The sequence below is a fragment of the Nannospalax galili genome, unplaced genomic scaffold (assembly GCF_000622305.1).
Source record: "Nannospalax galili isolate Female #2095 unplaced genomic scaffold, S.galili_v1.0 scaffold668, whole genome shotgun sequence".
NCBI classification, from domain to species: domain Eukaryota; kingdom Metazoa; phylum Chordata; class Mammalia; order Rodentia; family Spalacidae; genus Nannospalax; species Nannospalax galili.
Genome location: NW_008358090.1, coordinates 321459 through 336678, shown reverse-complemented (window position 1 = coordinate 336678; position 15220 = coordinate 321459). Strand labels below are relative to the sequence as shown.

Sequence of the window (15220 nt, the reverse complement as noted above, 5' to 3'; positions counted from 1 at the left end):
GAAGAACACGTGACCGAGGGCGGGGCCGCGCAGTAGATGAGTCCGTGGGTGGGGCGCCACGATGCTACGCTACCGCCCGGCTCTCTGCGGGCTCCACCCCTAGGCAACCGGGTTTGGACCCACAGCACTCGGACCCCAGCTTGGAGTTCGGCTCCACCCCCCTCAACACTCAGTCCCCGCCCTCTGTCCACTCCCCGCCAGCATAGCTGTGGCTCTGGTGCTATGGCGCTCAGAGGACCCGAACCACTGGGCTGACGTCCTAGCGCGCCGCGACCACGTGTGGCGGGTGCGCGCTGGAGCTCGGGGACGTCTAGAAGCCCTGGACCGCTGGTAGGATGGCAGAGATAAAGGAGCCAGGAGGGAGGGAGGGAGGTCGGTGGCCCAGACCGCCCTTACAGGGCTTCTCTAGGTATCGGGAGGAGCTCCCTGTGGCTATTAAAGGACTAGAGGAGAAGCACGTGACACGAGAAGACCTGACACAGCTGCTGGAACGGAAGCTGGCGGTGAGGCGTGGGACTCTCTAAGCTTGCGGCCATGGGGCGGAGCTTCTGGGGATCGGACTTGCTCTGGGGCGGGGCCTCAGTAGGCAGGCTTCCCTGGAGAGTGCCAGCCCCCGGGATCTTTTGACCCCACGGTCATCAGAAGGGTGGATTTCGGCCACGGCTGCAGCAACTGGTGGCCGCTAATCCCCCGGAGCTGGTGGTACAGTGCTAGACCGCCGCATTCCGCATTCTGCCGGACGTCCACGCCGCAATCATCAAGTTGTGTACACTCCGCGGCGTGGGCCCTGCCACTGCGTGGGGTGAGTCGGCAGCGTCTTTGCCCAAGTTGGGCGAGGGCTTCTAAGAGGTTTTAGCTCCAGGAAGCTATTCCTTAGAGCCGCCCTCTGTCACTTCCTGCAGCCGCCCTTGCAGCCGGAGCCCCTGAGGCGGCGGCTTTCACGTCCGATGAGGCGGTAGCTGCGGTGCCTGGCCTGCTGGCCCTGCAGTACACTCTCAAACACTATTTGCTGTACCTGGGCCAGGTGCAAGAACGCGCTGCAACCCTGACCCAAGGTGAGCCGACTACTGGGGGCTAGCTGGGATGGCACCCAGGACGCCATGCCATCAGGGTGCTGGTGGCCAGTGCCCTTGAACCCCAGAGCCCTTGTGGTTCTCACTAGTGAGTGCCTCAGAGATGTGGACCCCCCACCTTGTGGAGACAGCGCTGTGGACCTGGGCTGTGGGGCAGAAGGTCTGCCCGGACCTGCTGTCTGAACTCCAACTCTGCTCTAGCTGGACCACCCAGGAGGACTGTAGGCCTACCAAGAAGCACAAGATTCAGGCCAAGTGAACTTGGCTCTGGTGTGGGGCCTGCTCACCCACCCTTGCAAGAGAAGCTGAAAAAACAGGAGGCTGAAAGCCCCTGGAGCACAAACACTGAACTTGGCCTGATCCAGAAGTGTACAGTCTCTTTCCAGGGGCCCCTCCTCCTTGCAGGGACACTGGTCCTGGTCCTGAGAAGTAAAGCCAACACCTCATGCCAAATGCAAAGCTTTTTTTTTATCTTTTTGAGACAGGATCTCCCTGTAGTCTCATCTGGCCTGGAACCCCCTATGTAGTACAGGTTGGCCTCAAACTCACAGAGATCTTCCTGCTTCTGCCTCCCAAGCTTGGGAATTAAAGGCGTGTGCCACCACACCCGGCAAGTGCAGAGCTTTAAGGAGAAGTGGGGCCAGGCACTCCTGGAAAGGAGGTGTCCCTTACAGCTTGAAGAAGAGGGAACAGGCAAGCCTCCAGAGCCCCAGGACAGCTACCTAGTGCTGTGTAAACTATTTATTCATTCTCCAAAAAGGCTCAGACTGCAAGTCCTGGGGGTAGGTGGATGGGATGGGGTCTCCTCTGGGGCTACATTCAAGAACCTCCACCCAGCCCTGGCCGAGAAGTCCCTCCCCCCAAAGCCTGGGTGAGGACAGCCAGGGCTGGTATGAGGCCAAGTCTCAACCTGGTGGACCACAGGGCCCCCCCTGCCCCTGTGGGGAAAAGCAGCCCTGAGAGGTCCACTCACAGAGGACAGACATGCAGGTCCACCTGGTGGCTGACCCACTGTAGGCCAGGCTCTAGCCATATGACCCTGGAGAGCAGGTCAGGGTGGAGGGGGGATATGGGCACCCAGCAGGTCATAGGCAAAGATGTTCCAGAAGATGGCGAAGAGCAGGAAGGTGCCATAGGCGAGTAGCACCACCCACCAGCCACACTGGTCCCTCAGGCGCTCCTCGTAGCTTCGAAGAATGGTGAGGCCCATGCTCACCCCTACCACTGCACCAGCGAGGTGTGCCATGAAGCTGGGCTGTGGGCCTGAGGCAGGCAGTGGTGGGGAGAAACGTAGCCACACAGCCCGGCCCACTTCGGAACTCACTGCAGAGGGAGCAACAGGTGGGAGGGGCCCTGTCTGCAGGTGGAGGGCCTCCCAGCACCCGACCTGCCCCACTACTCACTGCACACCAGAGCCAGCACCATCCTCAACAGCTTGTAGGGACACCGCATCCCAGCCCAGTTCTGATGAAGGCAGGCAGACAGGCTATTGAGGCATACCCCAAGGGTCCCCTTTCCACCTCCCCAGAAGGGCAGCCCCATTACCATGACAACGTTGGCCAGGTGTGCTGAGCACAGAGCATAGACCCCTCCAGAGCCCCCCACCACGGGGGCACGCATATCAGTGATGGAGACAGTCAGGGAGCCTGTGTGGGCAAAGGGAGGGGTGAAGGCACAGCTGGCCAGTGAGGTGGCCAAGGAGCCCCACCCTTCTCACCTGCTAGCACGCCTGCCAGGTAGAGCAGGCTGATTCGGAGTAGACCATGCACCATCTCCAGAGGCACCCCAATCATCAGCTGCAGGAGGGCATTGAACCCCAGCTGTTCCAGCCTGGCCAGGAAGGATCATGAGGGATGGAATCAGCTGTGTATCCTGCCTATTCCCAGGTCCTACCTCCGGCAGCTGCATCTCTCCGCACCCCTTGGACTGAGCCTTCAGAGTCAATGGGCAGGTGCTGGGTGTGGGCTCTGAAACCCTAAGGCCCACTTACCCGACGTGCATGAACATGTAGGTGAGGAAGCACCAGGCACGAGCACGGTGTCCTGGGTGATACACGAGAGGGCTCTTCATGTATTCAGGGTGGTAGGTCTGGAGCACCCATTTGTTGAGACGTGCCCCATAGCACAGGAACACGATGATCTGGGGACACGAGTGTTAGGGCTGGTCAAGACCAGGGACTCAGGAGGCCCCGGGGCAGCGGGTGGGCAGGCCCACCTGGGCAAGGGTGACAGAGGCCATGAACACCGGGGGTGGGCAGCTGCGTTGCCGGTAGAAGTACCAGCGACGGTCCACCTCACAGGGCAGGATCTCGTAGGCAACGTAGCGCACAAACCGCTTGTAGACACCCAGGCCCGGCTCATCCAGCAGCCCGTCCCTGGGCAGCGCCCGCTGTCCGTTAGCAATGGCCCTCTTGAAACTGCTGGAGCGCTTGCTGCTGATCTAAAGGGAAGGGTCTTAGTGTGGGTAACAGTATTGTTCCCATGGCACCCTGTCCTAGTTGGCTTTGTAGCTCCTCAGAGTCTGAGGCCCTATTCCATATTGCCCCAGGTCAGTTAGCCCTACCCAATGAAAAGCTGCATGCCCACCCAGTTCCAGCCAGGGTTCTGTGCCTGAATAGGCCTGGGCCCACCCCCACTGCCCACACACTAGCACTGTGACACTGACCAGGTCCACCAGCTCCTGGTAGCAGACCTGGCCCCGATCGTTGTTCTGGGCCAGAGCCACCAACATGTCCAACTTGGTGGGGTCCAGGGGCAGCTCATGGCTGTGTACCAGCCCAGCAAAGGTGTCCACACCGATGAAACCTGTGTTCTCAGGATCCAGCTGCTAGGGTGGGGGAGCAGAGGGCAGGTCAACTCCCAGCCACAAGGGCTGAACCAGGCTAGCTAGGAGGGCTGAATCTTTGTGCCAGCTAGTGGCTGTTTCCTAGGACTGGCTTGTTCCCAGACCCGAAAGTGCTTGGGTCAGCTGCTCCCCCACCTCATTTTCATCCCACCCATCCAAGAAGGGGAGGGCTCAGGTCCAAGAACCATCGCCTAGCTGCCCCAGCTTTCCCCTCAGAAACCGGTAGGGCCAAGCCTATCATGGGATTGGGATTGTTGGACTCAGGAACCAAGGTCGTGCAGGGAGGGGACTTCGGAGTCTACTGCCTCGCGGGGCCCTCTGCGAGCACCGTCCCTCCCCTAGAGCCCTCGCCGGCGGGAAGGGCGCCGGAGCAGTGCCTGCCCTCGCCCACCACGCACCTGCTCTTGTATAAGCTGCAGCAGCGAGCTCCTGTCCATAGAGCCGGGCCGGGGACGGGGGTCGGCCGAGGCCGGGAGGGGCTGTTCTGCGGACCACTCCGCTCCGCCCCGGCCGGCCCGCTCTGCCTGCTCTGCGCGCACCGTGCTCAGATCGCGTCACCGAGACATCATCCCCGTGCACACGCAGCCAAACCACACGCGCACCCCACACGCGCACGCGCAGCCCCGACGTACATCCTTCCTCGACCCAGAGCTCCCCCTGCTCACACTACATGCTGCAGAAATTTCTCCCAGAGGACCGCAATTGGGCAACTGAGTCAGAGTGGCACCCAACATCTTTCATACAGCCTGATTCAGGCCTCAACAGTTATTACCTCCTGGAAGCTTTCCCTGAACAAAAAAATATGCCCGTTACCCCCAGATTGTGACCCTATGCACTTAGAGATCCACTTGCTCCCTACTACACCCAAGCTTTCTACCGAGCTGGGGACAGCCTGCAGATGACAATCTTACCTGCAGTGTGCCAGCAAAGAAGTTCCAGGTCCTACCAAACAAGCCCAGATACCAGCTGGCAGAGGTGAGGATGGTCCCACAGGACTGCCCCTGTTCAAACTGACAAAGGACCCCCACCCAAACCCATACTCCTGGCTGAGGTTGAAGGCTATGACCAACCATCCCCACAATGGATTTGAGACAAGGACTCCATTGCAGAAGCATGAGTCAGGCACAAGGGGTACCCATGCAGTCACTGATAGCAGGACAGAAGCCACTGAAGACAGGACTGTCCCTAGGATAAGGGAGGGGACTTTCTCCTGAGGACAGTAAAGGTTACAGACCAATGGGATGTGTAACCATGGCAACCCCAAGTAGCACTCGAAACTGAACCTTGCTGCTGCAGAGATGCAATGGTACAGTCCTTCCTGCTTGCAGCACCCTCTATAGAATATAGCTGTCTACAAACAGTATCCTGCCCAGAACCAGTGGGACAGAAGGCCAGTAGACTGGGAGGTTGGCAAGGAGCTTAGAGGGCCTTCCCCAAGTCAGGGACACACATGGGACAAACATTCTGGGACAGATGAGCATCCACCTTCCACCCCTAAGTGACACATAGGGGTATCTGGGTATGGATTCCTGTCTGGGTGTTCTTGGTGGTAGGCCATGGTGCAGGCTCAGCTTTTAACCCCATCCTAACTGGCCCCCCTCCCTCAGCTTCTGGACAGGCAGGGTTCCATAGCTGTCGATTGCTTGTGGCAGAGTACACAAGAAATCCGGGTATAGCTAGGCAGGCTGACTGTGCTGAAGTTTAGTGTGGGGTAATGGGGAACCGCCAACCCCGGAAGGTATGTATGTAGCTACATTCCCAGAAAATCCATGGTCACATGCACTGGGACTGTCACCCCCACCCCCGATTAGATGCTAAGGGTTCTGGACCACAGCAGGCCCCAACTGGACCATCTGCAGCCATGTACCACCACAATAGAGTGAGGAACAGAGGAGAGGGATGGGGGGGGCATCAGGTGACATTCCCAACCCACAAGAAAACAGAAGTCACATCTAGACCAATTAAAGAAAAGTTGTCTTCAAGGGGTTGGAGAGATGGCTCAGCAGTTAAGAGAACTGGCTGTTCTTGCAGAGGACCTGGGATTTATTCCCAGCACCCACATGGCAGCTAACAACTGTCTGTTAAACTGTAGTTCCGGGGAAATTCAACACCCTCCTCTGACCTCTGAGGGCACTGCATGACACAGGTGCACTTATATGGATACAGGCAATACACTCATACATGTAAAATAAAAAATATTTTTAAAAAAAGAAAAAGAAAACTGTCTTCAGAGACCACGATCCAAGAGATGGAAAAGACAAGTGAAGTTTAATCAGGAAACCCAATTTCACTTTCATCCAGGTTTCACACTGGATGAAAAAGTGGGGACTCCAGGACCATTAGGCCCCTCCCTGCCTTGGTCACCACCTCTGGTCCCTGCATACCCACTGGCCATATAGAACCAGGAAGTAGGTGGTCCAGGTCACTAGCTTCCTTAACCCAGAGCCCAACCCCTAATACATGATGCTCTAAGGATGAGGCCTCACACTTGGCACACCTGCCACCTGCACCCCTGGGTTCAGCAAGACATGCCAAAACAGAGCCCTGCCATAGAGTAACAGGTCTTTGGAAAACATGGTTTACACAGAGATGAAGTCCCTGAGCAGGAACTCCACATCAGTGCTGGGGACCCTGTGGCCACAGAGCCATTACACAACCAGGCTTGAAAGCCCACATTCTTCTGCTGTGTGCCACACTTGGGTCAGGGGAGGGCTCATAGGCCTCTCATCATCGGCTCTTCACCAGGACCCTGTATAGCGAGAAGCTGAGAACAGCAGCCACTGCAGCCCCAATGGCCACCAGCATCCCTCGGAGCCACAAGGAAGTGGGGTGCAGCTCTGTGTGCACCAGGTGTCTGTGGGAGAGACAGGTGCTCAGGGCACATGCTGGAGGTTCACTGCTGAAAACCCCTCCACTGTGTCCCAGGCTGTCAGCGGCTGGGCTGAAGCATTAGATCTCTGGGCCCCGCCCACCCTGCAGTTCTAACATCTGCCATACTCTGATGACAGAGAGCCCTGGGATAGGTCAAACCACCCTCCACTAAGGTCGCGGTAGGAATACCCACGGGAAAGTGGCTATGGTAGCAAGTTGGGTGAAGACAGCAGTTCTGGGTCGTGCTGGTCCCATGCAGGAGAATGGGGTGGGGGCAGGGAGCCGGTGCCTGCGGCAGAACTCAGCTGGTGACAGGCCTGGTGGGGCAACACCTTCCGGCAGGTCAGCTTTGGAGGAGATGAAGAGGCAGGGGGTTTGCCTGTCCATATAATGGCGCTGCCAAGAGAGAAACATGAGAGCTAAGCTTGCTGGCCCACCTGGCCCATGGCTGGGCTCCCCCTGCAGGATCCCAGATCAGGTCTTGCCTTGTATATGCTGACACAGTGTGCAAAAGTCTTGGGGTCACTGCTGTCAAACATTAAGCAGGCGACATCACAGGTGGTGTCCAGAGAGGTGTCCAGCAGGCTGTCAACGCTCATTTCACACAGCTGGGACACATAGTAGCCTCAGAGAGGCTCCCCAAGGCTGGGTTCCCCAAAGACCACCCTGGGACAGTTCCTTTAGGAAGAGAAATGGGGCATATGGGGTGTCCCAAGTCTACCTTCCAGGATAGCATGTATGGGCCTAAACTCACAATCAGGTACTTCTCCTGTCCGTTGACTGGAACTGTGTTGATGGTGTGCCTGGTAGGTTCCTCAGGGAGTTCTCTGGCTTCCTGTGTGGGTATTAGGAAGGATACACTGATTTGCTGGCCCCAAAGTGCCATGTGGTATCCTCTCCTGGCTCCTGGAGTCCCTGGGTGTGGGTTGGGGGCTCCACAATTCTCACCCCCAGGCTGTAGCCAAGGAAGGCTTGTAGGAAGGCAGACTTGCCCACTCCTCGGGCCCCCAACACCTTACACATGAGGACACTGCGCTGTGTCTGCCCCTTCTCCTGGTCCAGCCTCTTCTCCCTGGTGACTGTGAAGATGAACTCAGGTGAGGAGGTTAACTAGGGAAGGGAGAGCTAGGCCCAAGGACGACAAAAGTGGTTACTCACCTGTGATAGCCTGTGCCTGGGAGTCCTGCTCACAGAGGGTGGGGTAGCCCAGGTAGCCAAGGTGCTCAAGACAGCGTTGAACATCCAGGTAGGTTACCAGGCTAGGGACAGAGTAAGGCACAGTGTCCAGGGAGAGTAAGACAAAGGTGGATGAGAGTAGACAGGAAGGTGTGGGCTGTGCTTACGTCCATTGGCAGAGGTATCCATGCAAAGGCAGCCCGCCGGCCTCAGTAGGAACTGTGTGTGACAGCTCAGGGCCCCAGGGGGCCACTGAGAACACACTGAAGAGATTCTGCAGCTCCATGGGAGAGAGGGTACCATCATGGTCCTATGGGTAGAGAGGCTAAGTGACATTTGTTTGGGGTGTGGTGAGGTGCAGGCGAAGTGCAGTGCTCACCTGGTCATGCTTCTCAAATACCCGCTGAACAAACTGGTAGCCATGGTGATTAAGCTCTGTGCTACAGCCAGGGGGTACATGGAGCCTGTGGGGATGCCACAGGCAATTTAGTACACCTCAACTGTCAACACTGTTGGCCCTGCCTGGGCAGTCAGGCCTCCTCAATAGAATTTTGTTCCATGGTTGAGGCTAGACAAGGTGGGTGCTGTGTGTATGTGTCAGAGGCCAGGCTGGAGCCCCCAGGTTACAGGGGTCAAGGCAAACCCAATGGGAAGCCAGTGCTTGGGATCCAATCTCAGAGAAGCCCACCGAATAGGATCTTCCCAAGAGAATAAGCCCCATGGTCTGCCCACTACTTACGGTGGGCAAAGGTAGTCAGCTGTCAGCTCCAGTGAGTCGCTGTAACCAAAGCGCCGGAGGATGGTCCACGTGGTTTCATGACGGCCACGTTGGATAAAGAGAGTATTCAGGAAAAGGAAGCCTGTGCAAGGGTAGTGGCTAGCAGTCAGTCTAGTCCAGTCACTCCCCATACACCCATGCTTAAGACAATATATGCCTCACCTTCCAGGGTTAACCGATCGTCCTGAACACCACCTGCAACATTCTTGCATACTACCCTCTTCACGTCCTCCAAGGCCTGTGGGGCCAGAGGGTGTCCAAAGCAGGACTTCTGCCTCCAAGAAGAAGTTGCTTCAGATCAGCCAGCTGTCCCAACTACCCTCTTACCACAGAGAGCAGCTGGAGTCTGGGGGTGGGGACACACCTGGAAGGCATTGAGCTCCTCATCACTGAGCATGTGGTCCAAGTCCTGATCTGAGAGCTTGAAGATGCGAGTGAGGGCCTGGGCGCACGCAGGTCTTAGCTGCAGGGACAGTGGCTCAGCACCAAGAGGACCTTGCTCTATTCATCCTGCCAACACCCCTATTTATTTGCTCTCTTTATCTAGTACCCCACGTGGGCCTTCAGATAGGGAAGCAAGTGTGTGGTCCTCACTCACTACTCACCTGTTTGGCCTCAGGGTCATAAAGGGGAGCCGTGGGATGCAGAACAGCCTTCTGGGCATAGTAGAACAGTTCTGAGATATTCCTCAAGTGCTTAGCTGAACACTGGGCAAGGGAAGGGACAGGTTTAGGAAGGGGCCCACGACAGACATAAGCAATTGCCACTGAGCCTTGACAGAACCCCTCCTGACAGAACGTCTCAGCCTCCCTGCTCACCTCCACACAGGTCTCTATCTCAGGAAACTGGCTCATGATTGGCAGCACAGCCTCAATGGTACTCCCTGGCCGAAGATCTGACTTATTGCCTACCAGGATGATGGGCAACCTGAGAGAGAGGCCATGATCACCAGGGATAGGGAGCAGATGGGGCCTAGCCGCACCCCCACCTCCCTCTACCCCCTCCTAGCTGAGGCCCTGCTGATCACCTAGGCCCTGAAGCAGTCCTGCCATTCACCAGGGGGATCCACTTGGTTCGGATCTGAAAGGCAAAGACTGACTGTGAAGCAAGAATGCTCACATACTTACCAGTCCATGCTCTGACCTGGGCTTAACAGGCTCCAGGAATAGAGGAGAGTTAGAGGCCAGCTGTGGGTCTGTGGATGAAGCTGGTGGGAAAGTACAGATGGCGGATGGGGACTTGCCTGATCCCAAGATCTGCAATCTCCCCAAGTAGGTGGGGTCCCAGGAGAATGATCCCCAGCTCAAAGCTGTAGGACTCCCTGAAAGACTCAACAAATATGAGAGTGGACATGAAGATCCACCTGGATATCAAAGGTGTGTTGCCCAGGTCTGTACCAAGGACAGCGGCTGACTGAGCCAATCACCAACAGCAGGCACTGAGAATGGACAAGGAGGCCCCCTCCTGCTCACCTTCTCAATGGTGGCCTCCTCAGACACATCGTACACCACACACACCACATTTGCCTACAGAAAAAGCAAGAAATGGGGTGATTAAAGGCTACCTGCTCATTATGGACAGCCTAGGCCACTCCAGCATGTCCCAGGTGGTCACAGCAGGATAGGTTGGAGTTCTGAGGCCTGGGAAGCCCACCTTGGCTTGAATAAGCCCCTCTCTGCCAGCTGTGTCACAAGACCCAAGCACTATGATTCTGGTCAGCACGTCCCTATCTCAAGTGCTTATAGCACAGAAATAACATGCAGGGCATAGCCCGGACGTGGGTTTCTCATTTTTATCTCAGTATAAGTAGCCAGGGTGTTGTAGGCAGAAGCAAAATGGCACTGCCTACATCCTGAGCAGTGACACCTGCAGGACACGGAGAAGACTGCAGGGCCACCTCCAAGCACAAGGTAACTCTGGTAACAACCAAGAGGGCACCCACCACAGCCTGGGGATGCACAGTAGTGGATTGGAGTACAGAACCATGGTATTACAGGATTGGGGTACAGTATTTAAGGGGAGGCTGTGTATATCTGTTTCCCACAGACCCCAGGAAAAGAGAGCACAGGAGGGAGGTCCTTTCCCTGAGCAGTACTGTCCTGCTTCAGGGAAGGATGTCATCTGGGAGAGGCAACAATTCCATGTAGAGAGGTCACAGCAGAATTATCAGGGCCAAGCACAGCCCATCACCTAATCCAGCTCCACAGAAGAGGAAGCCGATTAAACCTACGTAGCAGCAAGTGGAGACCACTGAATCGAACTGAGTACTCTTGGGTCCTTAAGATGCACACCTTGTGGATCTCCTCCTGAAGCTCCTCCTCGGTCTGCTCCGCTTCTACGGGGAAAGATAAGCCGCTGCAGACCCAATGCAGACTTGCTGCAAGCTCAATGCAGGCCGGCTGGCGGCCGACGCTTGGCGCTACCTGAGTAATCCACGATGTGGGTGGGCACTTTCTCCGGGGTCACATCGGCAGGGATGGTGATCTCCTCTGCGCGGGCAGGGACCTGCAACAGGTGGGTCAGGGCTGACCCTGGAGCCCCGCGGACCGGGACCTAGCCCTGCCCTGGGAGTCCGGCCCGGCCAGCGCACCTCCTCCGGGAACTCCTCTCCAACTAGAGACAGGATCAGAGATGTCTTCCCTACCTGGGCTGCGCAGGGGAGGGAACAGGAGTCATACCGGCGGCCGAGGTCACCGCGACCCCGCCGGTCTGCCTGCTCACCTGCGGCCACTACGCCTACCTTCGCCGAGCAGCAGGATGCGCACGTCCCGCCGCATGGCTACCGCCTGAAGCAGTACCCCAAACGCCGCCCCTCCCGGTCCTCCCCCAACCCTAACTCCAACCCCAACCCACTCCTCCACCCCGCGCTGGCCCCGGCGCCCACACTTCCGGCCTTCAATCCCGCCCTCACTCAAACTTCCGGTGCCGCCTGCGCAGAACCAACTAGATTGGTTGTGCTACGCTACTGCGCCACCACATGGGTGTGCCCGACACTGCAAGTGGCGTGGACAGCTCCCTCGATCCAATAGCCCCTCTCAAGTGGGCGGACCAGTTGGGAGGAGACTGGACAAACAGCAGAAGTGGAGGTAGGGCAGAGGCTGCGCTCAGGACCAGAGTAAACTGTGGAGAAGCGACTTACCGGGCAATAATAAAACAATGTAGCAATATAATACATGCCAGCGTTTATTTATTGACTGATGGATATAAAATAACTTTTATTGGGGCTGGAGAGATAGCTCAGTGGTTAAGAACACTGGTTGTTCTTGAAGAAGACCCAGGTTCAAATCCCAGCACCCACATGGCAGCTTAAAAATTGTCCGTAACTCCAGTTCCAGGGGATCCGACAGCCTCTTCTGACCTCCGTGAGCATTGCACGACATGAGTGCACTTACCTACATGCAGGCAATACATGAGTACACATAAAATAAAAATAATATTTTCTAAAATAACTTTACATAATTTTTTGGTCTTTTTGAGACAGGGTCTCCCTGTAGCCCCAGCAGTCCCGGAACTCACTATGTAGACTAGGCTGGCCTTGAACTCAAAGAGATCCGCCTGCCTCTGCCTCCCGAGTGCTGGGATTAAAGGTGTGCACCACCACCCCCGGCTCTTTGTGGTCTTTTTACCTTTTTACTGCCTAGCCAATTCCTACCTCCTATTCGTATCATGACATCCTCTGAAGGGGTTACCCAGATTGCCAATAGGGACTAGGGATGCAGACCGCTCTGGCTTCTTCCATGCTGAACAGGGACGCAGGGTGAGGCAACTGGAGTACCCCTTCAGTGGGTCTATCTAAAAGACACCCAAATTGCATAACTCTTGTCTCTAAGAGGAAAAGAAAGTATTTGAATCATGAACAGGAGATGGGAAGAAGCAAAGGCAAGAGTAAATAGCATCACAAGTTCTAGACAGGGAACTAGAAAAAAGAACAGGGCAATTTTCAAATGTTCATGAGCGTCCATTAGAGTTTCTTGACAAGGGCTTCCAAAAGCATCTCTCTATTAGGATCTTTCTCATTTTTCTTTTGTCTTCCAAGGCTGGACTAGTTGGCTGGGAAGAGTAGCTGGATACTCAGGTGAGGGTCCAGTGACCCTGCTTGGCTCTCCTTTAATGAATGAGCACAACCATCAACAAGCCCATTTGTGACTATGTTTAGCGATCAGGCTCAGCCGAAGTTATGATGATGGTAGTTATTTCATGCAGAAGGGACTGCTGTATAGCATCATCTTATTAAAAGGACCTGGAATTTAAAAGGATTTGATGCTAGGAGCCACATATGAGGGAGAACATACATTGTTTTTCTAAGTCTGTGTAACTTCACTTAGTATAACAGTTTCTAGATCCATCCATTTACCTGCAAATTTCATTGTTTCATCTTTCTTTCCTTCTGAATAGAACTCCATTGTGTAAGTATACCACATTTTTGTTAACCACTTATCAGTTGAGGGACACTTAGGTTGCTTCCATCTCTTAGCTATTATGAAAAGAGCAGCAACAAACATGGTTATACAAGTGTCTCTATAATAGGATGAGTCCTTTGGGTATATGCCAAGGAGTGGTATAACCAGGTCATATGGTAGATTTTAGGGTTTTTTTTGGTTTTTTTTTTTTTTTGTCTTTTTGAGACAGGGTCTCCCTGTAGCTCCAGCTGTCCTGGAACTCACTATGTAGACCAGGCTGGCCTTGAACTACAAAGGTCTGCCTGCCTCTGCCTCCCAAGTGCTGGGATTAAAGGTGTGAGCCACCATGCCCAGCCAGGGGTATAACCGGGTCATATGGTAGGTTCATTTTTAGTTTTCTAAGAGATCTTCACACTGTTTTCAATAGGGATTGCACAAGTTTGCAATCCCACCAGCAGTGAATGAGCATTCCCCTTTCTCCACATGCTTGGCAGCATCTGGCATCATTTTTTCTCTTGATCCTAGCTGAAGGTGATACCTTAGGGTGGTTTTAATTTGCATTTCCCTAATTACTAACAATGCTGAACAATTTTTGAGATGTTTCTTAGCCATCTTTATTTCTTCCTTTCTGTTTAGATCTTTAGCCCATCTTTTAATTGGGACATTTGGTTTCTCAATTCCTTGTTTTTTGAGTTCTTTATGTATTCTCTGTTAAACCTCTGTCAGATGTGTCACTGGTGAAGATTTTTTTTCCCATTCTGTGGGTTTTCTCTTAACTTTTTTGTTTTAGTTTAATGAGGCCCCACTTATTGATTGCTGATCTTAATTCCTGATCAACTTCTGATTTAGAAAACCCTTTCCTACACCTATATCCTGTAAGTTACAGCCAATATTTTCTTCTTATAGTTTCAGGGTTTCCAGTTTCACATTGAGGTCTTTGATCCATTTGATAATGACTTTTGTGCAAGGTGAAAGATAAGGATCTAGTTTAATTTTTCCACGTGCAAATATGCAGCTTCTATAGGCAGAGATACAGTTTTGCCAGAACCATTTTTAAAGATGCTGTCTTTTCTCAATTGTGTGTTCTTGGCATCTTTGTCAAATATCAAATGGCCGAAATTGCATGTACTTGGGTTTAGATCTTCAGTGATGTTCCATTGATCTACGTGTCTGTTTTTGTGCGAGTACCATGCTGTTTTTATGACTATGGCTCTGTAGTATCCTTTGAGATCTGGTATAGTAATCCCCCCCAGCACTGCTCTTTGTGCTCAGGGTTGCTTTGGCTATCTGGGTCTTTTATGCCTCCATATGAATTTAAGGATGGACTTTTCTAATTCTGTGAAGTATGTCATGGGGATTTTGATTGGGATTGCATTGAATCTATATATTGCTTTTGGTAGGATGGTCATTTTAACAATATTAATTCTTTCAATTCATGAACATGGGCGGTCCTTCCATTTCCTGGTGTCTTCCTCAATCTCTTTAACGATTTAAAATTTCCATTGTAGAGATCTGTGGTGTCTTTGGTCAGACTTATTCCAAGATATTTTAATTTTTTTGCAGCAATTCTGAATGGGAGCATTTCCCTGTATTCTTTCTTGTTATTGGTATATAGAAAGGCTACTGATTTTTGTAGACTGATTTTATAACCTGCCACTATACTAAAAGGGTTGATCATTTCTAGGAGTTTTCTGATGGAACTTTTGGGATCTCTTAGGTATAGTATATAATCTGTAAAAAGTGATAGTTTGACCTCTCCTTTTCCAATTAGTACTCCTTTAATTTCCTTTTCCTGTCTTATTGCTCTAGCAAGTGTTTCAAGCACTGTGTTGAAAAGGAGTGGAGATAGTGGACATCCTTGTCTGGTTCCTGATTTCAATGGGAATGCTTCCAGCTTTTCTCCATTTAGAATGACGTTGGCTGTGGGTCTGTTATAATGGCTTTAATTATGTTGAGGTATGTTCCCTCCAGTCCAATTCCCTCTAGGACTTTGAACATAAATGCATGTTGAATTTTGTCAAAGGCCTTCTCTGCATCTATTGAGATGACCATGTGGTTCTTGTCTTTGAGCCCATTTA

General features: G+C 53.5%; 2 protein-coding genes and 1 long non-coding RNA gene across 9 annotated transcripts; 1 reads left to right on the top strand and 2 right to left on the bottom strand.

Annotated features, from left to right (window-relative positions):
* The first annotated feature begins 60 nt into the window (after positions 1 to 60).
* LOC103752393 lies at positions 61 to 1526 on the top strand. 2 transcript variants are annotated; one of them, XR_003847496.1, is made up of 4 exons: positions 61 to 330; positions 410 to 802; positions 903 to 1055; positions 1163 to 1526. It is a non-coding gene; the product is annotated as an uncharacterized LOC103752393 (long non-coding RNA). The 2 variants fall into 2 exon arrangements; XR_003847495.1 differs by having other exon boundaries at positions 903 to 1526.
* A 268-nt stretch (positions 1527 to 1794) lies between these two features.
* Rhbdl1 (rhomboid like 1) lies at positions 1795 to 4614 on the bottom strand. 2 transcript variants are annotated; one of them, XM_029557705.1, is made up of 8 exons: positions 4316 to 4614; positions 3738 to 3896; positions 3288 to 3512; positions 3064 to 3212; positions 2791 to 2903; positions 2619 to 2719; positions 2477 to 2537; positions 1795 to 2396 (listed from the first exon to the last, which is right to left on the bottom strand). In XM_029557705.1, the coding sequence occupies exons 1-8, from the start codon at positions 4352 to 4354 to the stop codon at positions 2125 to 2127; spliced, it is 1119 nt and encodes a 372-aa protein (XP_029413565.1). In that variant the 5' UTR covers positions 4355 to 4614; the 3' UTR covers positions 1795 to 2124. The 2 variants fall into 2 exon arrangements, with proteins under 2 accessions (XP_029413565.1, XP_008854350.1); XM_008856128.2 differs by having other exon boundaries at positions 3738 to 3899; positions 4316 to 4561.
* Positions 4615 to 6157: 1543 nt separating this feature from the next.
* On the bottom strand, positions 6158 to 11637 carry Rhot2 (ras homolog family member T2). Of its 5 annotated transcripts, none has more exons than XM_008856125.3 (19): positions 11483 to 11636; positions 11333 to 11391; positions 11166 to 11247; positions 11034 to 11077; positions 10215 to 10268; positions 9770 to 9822; positions 9561 to 9669; positions 9348 to 9449; positions 9107 to 9205; positions 8905 to 9013; positions 8704 to 8824; positions 8344 to 8428; positions 8132 to 8274; positions 7947 to 8047; positions 7737 to 7867; positions 7543 to 7623; positions 7274 to 7396; positions 6982 to 7184; positions 6158 to 6771 (listed from the first exon to the last, which is right to left on the bottom strand). In XM_008856125.3, exons 1-19 carry the CDS (start codon positions 11517 to 11519, stop codon positions 6645 to 6647), a joined length of 1863 nt encoding a protein of 620 aa, XP_008854347.1. In that variant the 5' UTR covers positions 11520 to 11636; the 3' UTR covers positions 6158 to 6644. The 5 variants fall into 5 exon arrangements, with proteins under 5 accessions (XP_008854347.1, XP_029413552.1, XP_029413556.1 ...); XM_029557692.1 differs by having other exon boundaries at positions 11387 to 11391; positions 11483 to 11615; XM_029557696.1 differs by having other exon boundaries at positions 11464 to 11545.
* Between the last annotated feature and the right edge of the window lie 3583 nt (positions 11638 to 15220).

Coding starts and splice junctions, on each gene's coding strand:
- Rhot2 (XM_008856125.3), bottom strand. CDS start 11,519: ATGCGGCGGGACGTGCGCATCCTGCTGCTCGGCGAAG. Junction 11,248..11,332: donor GAGAGGAGTTCCCGGAGGAG/GTGCGCTGGCCG, acceptor CACCTGTTGCAG/GTCCCTGCCCGCGCAGAGGA. Junction 7,185..7,273: donor ACTGTGTCAGCATATACAAG/GCAAGACCTGAT, acceptor CTCTCTTGGCAG/CGCCATTATATGGACAGGCA.
- Rhbdl1 (XM_008856128.2), bottom strand. CDS start 4,354: ATGGACAGGAGCTCGCTGCTGCAGCTTATACAAGAGCAG. Junction 3,213..3,287: donor CCTCTGTCACCCTTGCCCAG/GTGGGCCTGCCC, acceptor TCGTGTCCCCAG/ATCATCGTGTTCCTGTGCTA. Junction 2,538..2,618: donor ACCTGGCCAACGTTGTCATG/GTAATGGGGCTG, acceptor TGCCTTCATCAG/AACTGGGCTGGGATGCGGTG.